Consider the following 14,882-nt stretch of genomic DNA (forward strand, 5'->3'; position numbering starts at 1 on the left):
TGGGAGTGCAGAGGCGGGGGGTGGGGGGGAAGGGGGAAAGGGGGAGGCCACACCAAGTGCCCAGTGCCCAGTGTGGTGTCTAATCTGATTTGGAGCAGCTTAAGGGATTGTCTTTTTCTGGCACCTGTTGGTCACCCCGCAGCGTCCGTGACCTGGGGTGGGATTTAACTGGATGTGGCACCAGCCCCAGCTCTCTGAGGCTCCCCAGTGGGTCACTGGCATCCAGGACTTGGCGGGGACGCCTCCCTCACCTCAAAAGGGCAGGAACAGGCCACGGGCCAAGGGCATTGGGTCAGGCCTGCTCTGGCCACAGCCGATGGCTTAGTGACTGAAGGGGACAAGAGGGTGCAGCAGGATGGATTTCGGGTCCTTGGAGACGGTGGTGGCCAACTCTGCCTTTATTGCCGCCCGGGGGAGTTTCGACGGGAGCAGCACCCCATCCTCCCGGGACAAGAAGTACCTGGCCAAGCTCCGGCTGCCCCCACTGTCCAAGTGCGAGGGTCTCCGTGAGAGCCTGAGCCTGGAATTTGAGAGCCTGTGCTCGGAGCAGCCCATCGGCAAGCGGCTCTTCCAGCAGTTCTTAAAGGCAGAGGAGAAGCACGTGCCGGCCCTGGAGCTCTGGAAGGACATCGAGGACTACGACACCGCTGATGATGACCTGCGGCCGCAGAAGGCGCAGGCCATCCTGGCCGAGTACCTGGACCCCCAGGCCACGCTCTTCTGCAGCTTCCTGGACGAGGGCACTGTGGTGCAGGCAAAGGAGGCCCCAGCTGGGAGCCAGGACGGGCGCTTCCAGCCCCTGCTGCAGGCCGCACTGGCGCACCTGAGCCAGGCCCCGTTCCAGGAATACCTGGACAGCCTCTACTTCCTGAGATTCCTGCAGTGGAAGTGGCTGGAGGCGCAGCCCATTGGCGAGGACTGGTTCTTGGACTTCAGGATCCTGGGAAAAGGAGGTTTCGGGGAGGTGTCAGCCTGCCAGATGAAGGCAACCGGCAAGATGTATGCTTGCAAGAAGCTGAACAAGAAGCGGCTGAAGAAGAGGAAAGGCTACCAGGTAGGCGGCTCGGCGGTCTGGCAAATGGACTCAAGCCAGGAGGCTGGCAGGATGCAAGGTGCCCACCAAGGCTCTGCCCCTGCTCTGCCCCTGGCTCTGCGTGCCCGCTGCCGTTTGCCCCTCCAGGCTGGTGCAGCTCCTGGCAGAGTCCTAGCCCATCTGTTCCATGCTTTGCTCGGGCTCTTGAGTCTGCACCCAGCTGTCTGGAAGCCTCTCCCACAGCTTGGCTCACACCGCGATCAGACTCAGGAGGAAGCGAGGCACAACTGTAGAAGGCACCATGCATCAAGACAGGCACAGGGAGTGTCTCTTGAACACCAGGCAGGAGGGAGCGGTACACGCAGGCTACCCACAGTCACCAGCTCCCTCCTGCTGGCAGAGGAGTGCAGCCAGGGCAGAGAAACAACAACCGCTTGGTGCCCGGGGCCCGAGCGATGCTGGTGCTGAGGGCAGATGAGGGTAGCTTTTAGGGCCGGGCAGCAGCAGCCCCATGCAGCCCCCTGCTCGCCTCCCCCCTGCCAGCCCTTGACCTTCAATGAAAGACCAGGCACCAGGCCCCAGTGACAGTGGCTGAGCAGAGGTGCCAGGCAGACCCAGGTGTCCGTGCTGAGGGTGGCAGGGCGCCCACACCTGGTGGTGGCCCACGTCAGCTTCGTTGAGTCCTAAAACCCAAGTGTTCATGCAACTCGTGCAATATCCTTACAAAAGTGCCTCAACAGAGTGCAGCGGAGGGAGGTCAGCCTGGCGTGCAGGCCAAGCTCTGCAAGGCGTGGGCATCGGGGGCAGGGGCAGCACGGAGGCAGAGCCACAGCGTGCGGGGGGGGGGGAAGGGGGGCTGGACACTGTGGGGGGACCGGAAGGCAGATCAGGGAGCAGGGAGACAGCTGGTTGTGGCCTCCCTGCCGGAGCTGACCCAGCAGGTCCCCAGCCCCAGCTCCAGGTGACTTTGCCTGTCTAGTTTCCTCTGTGAGTGGGCACACGAAACATGCTTTGAAGTTTCTTCAACTGCTTTTGAAGGCTGGATTGAAACGTGCTGCAAGCATGTCCTGTCTTCACGCAAAGGCTGCAGGCCCCTCTCCATGATGCTCATGCCTCTGCTTCCTGCATCTTCACACAGAGGCTGCAGGCCCCCTCCATGACTCTCACACCTCTGCTTCCAGCATTTTCACACATAGGCTGAAGTCCCCCGCTCCATGATGCTCACGCCTCTGCTTCCTGCATCGTCACACATAGGCTGCAGGCCTGTCTCCATGAGACTCACCCTTTTTCTTCCAGGGTGCCATGGTGGAGAAGAGGATCCTGGCCAAGGTACATAGCAGGTTCATTGTCTCTCTGGCCTACGCATTCGAGACCAAGATGGACCTCTGCCTGGTGATGACCATCATGAATGGAGGCGACATAAGGTGGGGGCCCTTCCGACCCAGCAGCCGTCTGCTGTGGGGGCCACACACATCGTGGGTGGGTGGGGCGGGGTGCAGCTGAGGGCGAGGGTCCTGCATGGAGAGGGACCAAAGTCGAATGCCACCAGTGCCCACTCCGCAGGGACCCAGGACCGGGGCTGGCCATCTGGGACATTTCCATCATCACTCCCTGAGTGAGATTTCAGATGGGCCAGGGAAGCAGCTTGTGAGTCCACCTCCTGCTTCCAGCTCCTGCCCATGTCCATCCTCCGTTCAGGGGTCACTTACATGTCTTCATTGTGGGACTTTTCTTCTCTGTGAAGGCTGCGTGCCAAGTGAGATTCTAGACTGAGCCGGGTGGGGGTGGGGTGGGGGGGGAGAGCTAAAGGAGAAGTTACTGCTGCTGCTGGCTCTGGTGGCTCATGCCCGTCATCTGAGACTGAGGTCCAGGGGTCGTGATTCAAAGCCAGCCTGGCAGAAGAGTCCACAAGACTTCTATCTCTAAGAACCAAAAAAGCCAGACGTGGAGCCGTGGTTCAAGTGGTAGAGCACAAGCCTTGAGCAAAAAAGCTCAGGGACAGTGCCCAGTCCCCGAGTTCAAGCCTCAGGACTGGCACACACACACACACACACACACACACACACACTCACACACACCACACTATCAAACCCACCCAGGGCTCAGGGTCGGGCAAGGCAAGGCCTTTGTGCCCACCGACCTGTGAGCGCCCTGTGCTTTAAAGGACTGGCTGTGACTCCGCCCTCCCTGCTGCTGTCCTATGACCTGCCTTGGGGTCCCATAGGTGTTCATAGGACGTGCCTCTTCCCCTCTAACACTATTGTTAGGGTGTCAGGCAGCCGGCAGCTACCTATCCAGAAGGACGTGGAGACCGTGGCTTGAGATGACCAATGGCTGTGCAGCAATGCCCATACTCCGTGCACTGATGCACATGCCCCACACACTCCGGCACTCTGACACACGCATCCCACGTGCCCCATGCGCTCTGACACACGCACCCACACACTCTGGCACACGTACCTCACACGCTCTGACACACCCTACCTGCTCTGACACATGCACCCCACATGCTCCACGCGCTCTGACACACACCCCATGCTCTCTGACACACGCATCCCACATGCTCCATGCACTCTGACACACGCACCCCACGTGCTCTGACGTGTACCCCACGTGCTCCACGTGCTCTGACACACCCCACACGCTCTGACACCCGCACCGCATGCGCCCTGCATGCTCTGACCCCCCCCACGCCCCGTGCTCTGACACATGCACCCATGCATGCCCTGCATGCTCCGGCACACACAACTCATGTACCCCACATGCTCTGACACACACACACCCCATGCACCCCACGCTCTCTAGCACACACCTCCCACAATGCGCTGTCCTCAGGTACCACATCTACAACGTGGATGAGGAGAACCCCGGCTTCCTTGAGCCGCGCGCTGTCTTCTACACGGCCCAGATCATCAGTGGCCTGGAGCACCTGCACCAGCGGCGCATCGTCTACCGAGACCTCAAACCGGAGAACGTGCTGCTGGACAACGATGGTGAGGTCGGAGGGGGCTGCAGCCGTGGGGCAAACGCTGTCCCAGCCCCTCGCTCGGCACAGCACGGGGCTGGGCTCGTGCAGATAGGACCTCCGAGCGGCACAGGGCTGGGCTTGCCAGACACGTCCTCCTGTGGGGCGACTTGCAACCTTAGCCTGTGTTTGTTTTCAGGAAATGTTCGAATTTCCGACCTTGGGCTGGCTGTGGAGCTGAAGGACGGGGAGAACAAGACCAAAGGCTATGCAGGAACCCCAGGTAAGGCCAGACAACCAGGGACAGGAGACTCTGTGCCTCGAGAGGATTCCTGGAAGCCTAGGTCCCCCTCTCTCTGGGGACCAGAGGTGGCACGGCTCCGTGGCCAGGACACAGTGGTTGAAGGGGGCGTTTCCCAAGCTCCCAGGGCAAATGGCCACAATCACTGCACAACTTAGGGCCGCGTGCTTCCTACAAGGACAACTCCCCAGCCCAACGACCCTGTGTGTTTACTACTATACCCTCTGGGGCAAAAACTGCTCCTGTGGGCCTTGAGTCCAAAGACTGTCACAGTCTCTGGGCTTCAGTGGAGTGCGTCTGTCCAGAGAGCCTGAGAGATAGGGCTGGACCCCCAAGGAGCTCTGCCTCCATCACATCCTGGGCCTCAGGGAGAGAGATGCACTTTAGACAGGTACATGTGACTCTAATAGAACCTGTATGGCATCAGCTAACATCAGTTTGCACACACACATTTATACATGCAAACACACGGGCACATGTATGTACACACACTTATGTGCATGAACGTAGAAACATGTGCATGCACGCACATTTGCATTCGTATGTGGTATATATGCACATGAGTGTTTAATGTATACGTGAGCCCAAGTCTGTGCATGAATGCATCTGCACACACCTGTGCACACATCTCTGTATTTGTGTGTATGAATACATGTGTTTTTGTGCATCTGTGTTTCCTGTGAGTGTGCTTGAATCAGCTTGCATGTTCCTTTACAATAGTAACTGTGTATAGGAATATTTGTGTCTCTGTGTACATTTGCACACACGAGTATGTGCATGCACATATGACTTGCGCATATGTGTATGCAAGTGTGTATGTGTCTCTGTGCAATGCTCTGTGTGCACACATATGCCAGCGTGAATCTGTGTATTTGCATGCACACATACGCGTGCACATACATGTAAACATGACTTACGCACACATACATGTTGATGTATGTGTACACACATGCCTTCTACCTCTCTGTGTATTTGTGTGTACGTGCATGGGTATATGTGTATGCACACATGACTTGTGTATACACACACGTGAGTGTATGTGTCTCTCTGTGTGCTTGATCTCTGTGCACACATATGCCTGTGTGCATCTCTGTGTATTTATGTATTCATTCACGCATGTATGTGCATGCACATTTGACTTGTGTATACATACATGTGAGTGTGTGTGTCTCCGTGTGTATGCTTTTGTGCTCAGGTGCAGCCTGTGACTGACCCACCCATCTGCCACCTGGTTTAGGAGAAGGACCTCTTTGGCTGAGGAGTGTGAGGTGTTCCCTCTGTTGGGGGAAGATCACACACATCTCCTCCTATGCATGTGGCTCTGGTCTGGCTCTGGAGTTTAGCAGTTGATTGGTGCTGAGGACCCTGTGCAAAAGCACAGTGCTGGGAGCCAGAGAAGAAGGTTCTAGAAGCAGCTTGGTTGAGAGCTGTCCCACAGCCAGAAAAATCCTGGCCATATCTGCTTTTTCCCGGGCTGTCTAGGCCTCACTGTCTGCAGAGGTGGATGAGGGGGCTCTGAGTCTCCACAGTCCTCACCCCACCCTGGATCCACCCAAGACATGATTGCTTCACTAGAGGACAGTGTCCTGTGGTGCCCTGTCCTGAGGCCTGCTGGCCACCAGGGGGCGCCCCGTCCCTGTGGCCTCCCGGGCATCTGGCTCTGAGCTGCAGGTGGATGGCAGTGGGGCCTACATGATCTCTGCCCTCTGCAGCTAGCAGGAACCAGCAGCACAGTTGGAGTCCAGGCACAGCCAGCAAGCTAGAAAGCTCATTCTTCCAGCCCAGAGCTCCTCCCCTCAGCAGCCTCCCTGCTCAGCTTCCAGCAGAGGCTGCAGTCCATCCTCACAGCCACCTGCAAGCAGGCATTTGCGCCCCCTTTGCTGGTGCTGCTGCCAGTGGCTGGCATGGAGGAGACAGCCTTTCTTCCACCCCTGGTGTCTAGCCAGCAGAGGACAGGTGTTAGCAAAAGACACGGGATTCTACTTCCTCTCCCAGGAACGCTGAGGCATTACATCCATAGCAGGCTCTGCGAGTCACGGGGTGCAGAGGCGGGGGTGCCCTCTAGGCTGTGCTGTGTGGAACGCCTAGAAGGGTCCCCTGTATCCCCTGCAGCCTGCGGGGGGGGGCCTTTCTCTTGGATGAGATTCTAGAAAATTCCAGTTCTAGAAAGTCCAATCTAGAAGCTCTGAACAGTTCTTTCTCAGTCTAAGCAGAGATCTGAACAATTCAGTTCCTGAGTAGGCAGAACTTATGGAGGTTTGTTTGGGGCCAGGAAAGTGGTGGTGTCCCTCAGAGTGGAGGTGCAGCTCTCTTGGGAGCAGAAGGACCAACTGGGGCAGGGCTGGGAGGGTGGGAAGGGACCTGATCATATCCACAGCCAGGATAGGGCAGGATAGGGCAGGGGAGGGACAGCACAGGACAGGTCAGGAAAGGGCAGGGCAGGGCAGGACAGGGTCAGGATAGGGAGGTTGGGAAGGAGCCTCCTGCTCCCCTCAGCCTGACTCCAAAGCAGCTGATGCCGCCCAAGTCTTCTCAGCTGACACCCTCCTGTGTAGAGCTGTCTGCGCATGGTGACTGGATGCGGGTGGTTGACACTCTTGTAGAGAGCTGTGTGCACGTGGTGACTGTGATGCAGATGGTTGACACTCTTGTGTTGAGCTGTCTGTGCGTAGTGACTGTGATGCAGATGGTTGACACTCTTGTAGAGAGCCGTCTGCATGTGGTGGCTGTGATGTTGACATCCCACGTTCTCCTGTGTAGAGCTGCCTGTGTGTGGTGACTGAGATGCAGCCATTCACAGTCATGCTATAGGTTTGTCTCTATATGGGTGACTTCGATGTAGACAGCCAAGTTGTGAACAGAGCTGTGAGCGTTTTCCCAGGGCCAGAAGGCTGTGCAGTGGCTGAGAGTCCAGGTGCTGCTGGGGTGGGCGTGTGGGCAACAGGAGCTGAGCCCCCAGCCTCTGTTACCTTAAGCTGGTCATGTCACCACAGGCCTCCTCGCCCTGTGGTTGCCTCCTTGTCCCTGCTGAGGGTCTCATGTGCTGAGTGTCACCTGCGGTGACTTTTGCACCAAGACTCAGCTGTAGCAAAGCCTCATAAAGTGTTGAGGGATGTTTGTTCCTGGAGACAGGATCTGGCCTCACCAGTGTCCTGGGCGCAGGCTCTGCCCTGCACCTGGTCCCTCCGGATTGCCTGGAGCACATGGGAGCCTTCATGGGAGGGGGCCTGGAGGGCACAGCACCTGTCTGCATCTCCCAGCCCTCGCCACACACTGCTCCCATATTTGTCCTTGCACTCATGTTGCACGCACACCAACATGCTTCTCTGTGCGTGCATCACATGGATGTTGAGCGTGTCCTGGCACACACGCCACACAGAAGCCATGGTGCTGGTTGTTGTGTGTTTCACACTGTCCCTCAGTTTGGGGTGCTGGGGGGAAAGCGGGCCTCTCATCAAGTGTGTGGAAGGGGGACTTTGCCCATGGGGGACACTTTTGGTTGTCACTGCAGGGGTGCTGTTGGCATTTAGTTAGAGGATGGGGTGCTGCTCCGTGTCCTTCGATATCAGGGGATTCCTGTCTCTAGTAGCGGTGGTGCCGAGGCTCAGGGTGGTCACGGCAGGTCTCCAGCCGGAAGCTGCGGCAGGGTGACGTTCACACGAGGCAGCTGGGCCTCTGACTGCCATGTGTCAAATCCGCAGGTTTCATGGCGCCTGAGCTCCTGCGGAGCGAAGAGTATGACTTCTCTGTGGATTACTTTGCCCTGGGGGTCACGCTGTACGAGATGATGGCAGCCAGGGGGCCTTTCCGAGCCAGAGGGGAGAAGGTGGGTGTCCTTTGTGGGGGCCCCGCAGGGGCGCAATTGGCACAGTTGGTCCCCATAGTGACTCCCCCTCGGGGCAGACCTGGGTGCCGGGATGTAAGGGCCTGTGGGGCATGGTGTCTCATCTGGGGTCTTGCTCCTGGGCAGTGTCCTGGCCCACGGGAGAGGTGTGCAGGTTCTGGGAGGTGTGGGTGGAGCCAGGGAGGGATGTTTACACTGCTCCATCCAGGAGTACGCACGGGATAGGCATCAGCACAACTGGGGTGAGCATGCGCCCCCTCCACGAGGGCAAGCCGCTTTTCCCAGGGTCCTTCAAGGGGGACAACGAGGGCCAGGGCCCTGTCCATCCTAGCGCTGGACACAGCCCCTGACACGCCCTCAGCTGCGGGGATCCCTGGCTCGCGGGACAGCCTCAGTCAGTGCTCCTTGATGTACGCGTGTCCGCCTCTCCAGACCCCCAGAGCCACTGCCACATTGGGCATGGGCGGTCCTGAGACCCTAGGGGGGAGGGGGGCCTCGGGTGGCTCTGCCGCTGGGCTCCCGTACTCTCGTCATCTCCCAAGCACCCCACGCCACCCCCAGCCCTCTGGCCACCTGAACCCAGAAAGGTGTCAGTCCGTTACTCAAGGGAGCAAAACTGACTTCTTCCTCAACTACAAGCAGACCAGAGCCCCAGGACGTGGGCCTGAGGGGACCAGAGGCCAGGTGTCCAAGTCTGGGCTTCCGCTTAGTGTGCTGCCCTTAGACACAGCCCTATTCTAGTACAAGACACTGCTGTGAGGCCACCAGTGGGTGCCCTAGCCTGGGCCTCCTGGTGTGCCTGGACAGGCACTGGCCCGGCTCTGTAGCCTCTTCATTTCCTTCCTCTTCTTCTCCCCCTTCTCCCTTCTCCTTTTCCTCCTCTCCCTCCTCCTCTGGTACTCAACTGTGGCAGCAGAGCGGGGTGGTGGTGGTGGTTATTTGTTTGTCTTGAGGTCGATTGATCCCTTCTAATACCCACCACCTGGGGGTCTCAGGTCAGAGGCCGCCAGGCCTGTCCCAGGCATTGCTTGATGTGTGTCCACCCTGCAGGTGGAGAACAAGGAGCTGAAGCAGAGGATCCTGTCCGAGCCTGTCAAGTACCCCGACAAGTTCAGCCAGGCCAGCAGGGACTTCTGTGAGGCGCTGCTGGAGAAGGACCCGGCGAAGCGCCTGGGCTTCCGGGACGGGTCATGCGATGCACTTCGGGCCCATGCCCTGTTCAAGGACATCAGCTGGAGGCAGCTGGAGGCTGGTACGTGACCTGTGGGGCCTGCCCCGGCCAGCAGCCACGAGGCCGGGAGAGCAGGGGTGCTCGGGCACCCCAGCTGCCCTCCTGCTGCTGCACGCCCAGAATGGGGCACTGAGTCAGGTGGGGGATATGTGTGTCCCTTGGACCCAAAGTTTGGGGACTGCTGTATTTTTCTTCCACAGCCTGCCCTGTAAAGGGGCCCAGAGCCCAAGCACGGCCAGGGCTGTTTGCTTGGGAAAAGCTTTCGCTCGTGCTGTTGTTGTGTGTCATCAAGACAGAAGCATGGGATGTCTGTGTGTCTGTGTGTCTGTTCTGTGCTGTGTGCTTGCCCAGGTGAGAATGTGTGTGCATATGTGTACGGGTCCATGTATTTGCACATGTGTGTGTATGCACATGTACCCCATGTCTCCGCATGGCCCTGTGTGACCTTTGTGCTCGCAGGACAGGTGGTGTGCACTGAGGACGCAGGCCGGGGTGCAGCTGCACACTGGGGCTTCCTTGGGACCCCAGCTCCTGGAGGCCTCTGGTAGCCGTGGGCACATCATGAAGGAAGCTGGCCCAACCGTGGGCAGCAGCTCTGCCCACCTGAGGCTGCGGAGAGGCTGGGGAGGCGTGTGAAGGCGGCGCCCCAGCAGGAAGTTGGGCCAGAGCTCTATCCCTGAGAAGGCTTTGGGGAGTTTGCAGAGCGCACGGGTGTGAGGGCGGAGGTTTATCCAGAAGGCTTCCCACACGGGCTCCAGGGTCACTTGTGGGTGGGTGCTGTGGGGCAGGGTGCAGTGAGCTCATGGCTGGCTCTTTTGGGGGCACTGGGAATGGCAGCCTGGGCCTTTGTGTGTTCATGGAGCTCATGGGCCCTGGGCTGGCTACTGCCCTCTCTTCTGAGCCCCCATCTCCCATCTCTTTGTAGGGATGCTGATCCCCCCGTTCATCCCAGACTCCAGGACCGTCTATGCCAAGGACATCCAGGACGTTGGTGCCTTTTCCACAGTCAAAGGTGTGGTCTTTGACAAAACGGACACGGAATTCTTCCAAGAATTTGCCTCTGGCAACTGTCCCATTCCCTGGCAGGAGGAGATGATTGAGACAGGGATCTTTGGGGAACTGAATGTGTGGCGTGCTGATGGGCAGATGCCGGATGACATGAAAGGGGTCACTGCGGAGGCGGCGGTCCCTGCTTCCAAGTCAGGAATGTGTCTGGTCTGCTAGCTGTGGTCCCCAGGGAGGTAGGGGACCATGCTTGGCAGGAAAGGGAGCCACATGGAGCTCGTTGGAGGAAAGGAAGCCATGTGGAGCTCATGGGAGGAAATGAAGCCATGTGGAGCTCATGGGCAAGGAAAGGGAGTATTGTGGCACTCATGGGAGGAAAGGAAGCCGCGTGGAGCTCATGGGAGGAAAGGAAGCCATGTGGAACTTGTGGAGACAATGCAGTTCCCATCAGCCTGAGTGGGTTACCTCCACACCCTTTGTGCAGCTGCATGCCCAGGGATGGAGCTGGAATCGCTCTGTGGGTGCAGAAGAGCTCAGCTGCCTGCTCCAGGCTAGGGGTGTTCAAACGTGTTAGTCTACTTCTGCCTGCCCATTTCACTCGAGACACAGATAATTCCAGATGGAATACGCCAATAATGTATAAATGCTCAAATGTGCAGATGTGTGGCCAGACCACGGCTTTGGAAGGTGTGGGCGCTGGTGTGAGTAGGAACGTGAGCTCAGTGTGTACCTTCTCCACCATGCAGTACCGTGACTCCGCACCATGTCCCATAATACCCACACAGACCCCTCCAGAAGAGGCCTGATCCCTGTCAGCTCAGAAGCTTCAAATCTCAGCCACCTGGGCTTGGCGCCCACCCTGAGCCTGCCCTGCCTGGCCCTGGCTCTGCCCCGGAACTGGCTGCTGCCACCACTCCAGACTCTCCTGCAGGATGTTGAGTCCTGCGGGGCACAGCAAAGATGGGGCTGCCCTGGTCTTAGCTTGGAGCCATAGCATTCCCCAAGAAGTAGGAGACAGTAGCCTCAGATGGCCAAGGCTTGGTCCTTAGTCAGTACTGTGTGTGATATGTTTGATTGGTGTCCTCTCCTCAGTCAGCACTGCATGTGATAGGTACCCAGACCTCAGTCAGCACTGCGTGTGATAGATACCCAGTCCTCAGTCCTCAGTCAGTACTACATGTGATAGATGCCTGGTCCACAGTCAGTACTGCATGTGATAGGTGCCCTGACCTCATTCGGCACTGCATGTGATAGATTACCCAGATCTCAGTCAGCACTGTGTATGATAGATGCCTGGTCCTCAGTCCTCAGTCAGTACTACATGTGACAGGTGCCTGGTCCACAGTACTGCATGTGATAGGTGCCCAGACCTCAGTCAGCACAGCATGTGATAGATACCTGTTCCTCAGTCATCACTGCATGTGATAGATAGATACCTGGTCCTCAGTCAGCACCATGTGTGGTGGATGCCAGGTCTTCACACTGTCCTTGAGCTGCTGCTCCTCCTTACCTGTGAGAGAAAGTGGACTGAAGCTAGCACATTTGGAAGACCGCTGGGGCCCACTGGCTCCATCTGGTTAGCTCCTGGGCAGAGAACCATGTCGGGCACAAATGCCTATAGGAGCATGTTGCTAATAACCCCCAGCCCACCTGTGTTGTGGAGGATTCTGGAGGTTTCTGCAGAGGAACCTGTGATGGAGGACTGTGTGGAGTGATGCTAGACGCCGAAGCAGTCTTCTGGGAACCTGGTCTTTCTGTGCATCTGGTGCTATGGCGTCTGGGGAGGCATCCGAGCCTCCCGGACCGTGGCCAGAGCCCTGGATAGCGCTGGGCAGGCCTGCAGCTGCTGAACACATGGTGCCCACAGGACAAACAGCCCGTCGTGTCTTCCTTTTCCACGACACTTTCTAGAGTGCTCCACATGGAACAGGTGATGGTGATACCTTTTACTCCATGATGCTCAGGGAGATGAAAGAGATCAACTTTTGGAGATTTCTGGGCCAGTTTCAGTGTGCTGTGGTTTAGGGCCCTGGGCAGGACAGTGGGCATCGCGGGGGTCTCTTGGAAAAGGGGCTAGGCAGCCACGGCGGTGTTGGCGGAGCCCTGATCACGCTGGCCACTGTTGCCATCTGGACTGACTGGTGCTCAGGGTGTTGAAGGTAAAGTCCCCGTGGCATGGGGGTTTGCTGACAGGCTTTCTGCCTCACCTGTGCTTGGGCAGTAGCCAACACAAGTCCTGCAGTCAACCTGAACCTCAGGCAAATAGTGGGTACACTGTGTGTCCTCTGGAACGCTTGGGACACGTTGTTTGTTTCAAATTCAGGTACAATTGGATGCTCTGGCCATTCCTTTTTCTGTAAACCTGGCAAGTGTACTGTGGCTAACCACCCACCTGTGCGGAACGTGGCTGTCGGGATCCTCTGGGGCATGGGAAGAAGCCACCCAGCAACTCTGTTTTCTCTGTGCTGTCTCCTAAGGCCTGATCGGGGATGCTTACACACCACACACACACACACACACACACACACACACACACACACACACACACACGTGCAAGCTGGGTGTCACACAGGAGACACATCCTAAAGCTTGGTCAGCAGGCACACAGGGACCCAGTGGTCCTGGCTCTCATTCTGAATGCAGTACAAGCTGGCTTTGTCCCTGGTTCCAGGGACACCTTGCACCTGCCTTCTGCCCTGTCAATATCCACCCTCAGAGCACTGACCTGTGTCCAGCCTTCAGAGTGATCACAGCTTCACACGGGCTGGGCATCAGTGCCTCCTGCCAGCTGGGTGGGGCGGGGTGGGGCTGGGCAGAGCTGAGCAGGGCTGGGCTGGGCAGGGCTAGGCTGGGCAGGACTAGGCAGGGTTGGGTGGGGCGGGGCTGGGCATCAATGTCTGATGGGAGAAACTGGTGTTGAATGGAAGGGGATGGGTTGTGGTCCTGTGTTCTGCTGGAGGCCTCCACCAACTCCTCACCCAGGAGGCTTCTCCAACGATCCTGGGACCCTCCACTATGAGGTCTCTCAGGAAAAGTGCTCGACCAGACCCACAGGTGTTCTGTCTCTGCTGTCCTTCCTTGGCCTCAGCACCTGTGGTTCTGTCTGACACTGTGCATGCAGCCTCAGCTTGCCTCTCCGCTCCTGGCGGACACTGGCCCCTTCAGTGCATGGACAGCAAAGCCTCCACGATGGACGTTCACGCACTGGGCAGCACACACTGGCCTGTGCTAAAGCCAGCAGGAGTCCTCTGCAGAGAAACCCTCCATTCCAGACCTTTCTTTATATCCTCAATGCCAGGAGCTCGCTACAGCCCTGACTCTACCCATGCTGCAACACACATTCATACACATGCACATGCGTACACACATACACACCCCATAATACATTGCCTCGCATATTTGTATACATATGTACATGCACTCTGTGAACCTGCACACACTCATCCCTTGCTTGTTCCCCAGCAGGTTTCATGCTTCCGTGGGCCTTGTGTGTTCTCAATTGTGGGCTCTGAGCCACCTGCACCTGCACTTCTGCTGTGTGCTGTAGCACGTCTTGTAGAGATTCTCCTGTAGCTCACGTTAGCCAAATAGGCCCGTGGTTTGTATGTGGAATATTCTTTCCTGCCAAACCACCTCACACTCATCACAAAGGCCTGCTGATGGCCATAGTGCTCTTCTGCAGAGACCGGAGCTCTCTGTCTCTCAGGAGGCTGCCTCCGCTGCCCTGCAATTGGCTGAAGTGAGTAGGGCAGACATGTGGGCATTCCAGTCAGCACAACAGTGAACAGGAAACTGTTCAGTCTGTCAGTTCACAGTTGCAGGAAGTCCTGGAGGTCAAAGCTTTTGCTGTGGAGAAACACAAAGGAGAAATGGAGGCAGGTGGTGGTGCTGGGCACTATGGCAGACCAAGTAGATGTGACCCCAGCTGCTTAGAGGCTGAGGAGGAGGGTCACTTGAGGTCAGCCTGGGCAGCACTGTGAGACCCCATCCCCAAATAAAAACAGTGTTACACCGGCCCCATTTGCCTCTTGGTCCTCAGCTAGACCAGGGTACCTCAAGTGAATGGACTCCTTGTATCCTGCAACTCTCTGGCACCTGGGACTCCCTGAACCCAGGACTTCCCGCACCCCTCCTTCCCTCCCCCCCCCCCCCCGCAGTGCCAACTCAGGAGCAGATGGATCCTCAAAGGCTCAGGCTTAGAGAACCAGTGTGTATCATAGACAAGATTCAAAATGCTTGCATTCTTCCCCTGCTCCGTGTTTCTTCGTGCACAGGGCCTGGGAAGATAAGACCAGACTCTCCAGGGAAGGGTGCATGAATGCACGAGGAGCTGTGGCCATCATGTTCACTCTCCAGTCCTGTGTTCAAGTTGTTTTTGTTTTTTATTCCTGTCCTTATCAAAGTAGTTCTCTGAAATGGAATTCTCTGATGGGCCTTGTCATGCTTCCCAACCCAGTAACACTGCGATAAGGGAGCTCAGCCTGAGTTGTACCGCATGCTGCC

The 14,882-nt window shown here is 57.5% G+C and overlaps 1 protein-coding gene across 1 annotated transcript; it reads left to right on the top strand.

Annotated features, from left to right (window-relative positions):
- Positions 1-320: 320 nt before the first annotated feature.
- Grk1 (G protein-coupled receptor kinase 1) lies at positions 321-10,603 on the top strand. The gene is made up of 7 exons (XM_042697312.1): positions 321-1,054; positions 2,330-2,457; positions 3,869-4,026; positions 4,198-4,281; positions 8,001-8,125; positions 9,194-9,395; positions 10,300-10,603. Exons 1-7 carry the CDS (start codon positions 356-358, stop codon positions 10,596-10,598), a joined length of 1,695 nt encoding a protein of 564 aa, XP_042553246.1. The 5' UTR covers positions 321-355; the 3' UTR covers positions 10,599-10,603.
- The last annotated feature ends 4,279 nt before the right edge of the window (positions 10,604-14,882 follow it).

The sequence above is a fragment of the Dipodomys spectabilis genome, unplaced genomic scaffold (genome assembly GCF_019054845.1).
Source record: "Dipodomys spectabilis isolate Male_0828 unplaced genomic scaffold, ASM1905484v1 ptg000215l, whole genome shotgun sequence".
NCBI lineage: Eukaryota > Metazoa > Chordata > Mammalia > Rodentia > Heteromyidae > Dipodomys > Dipodomys spectabilis.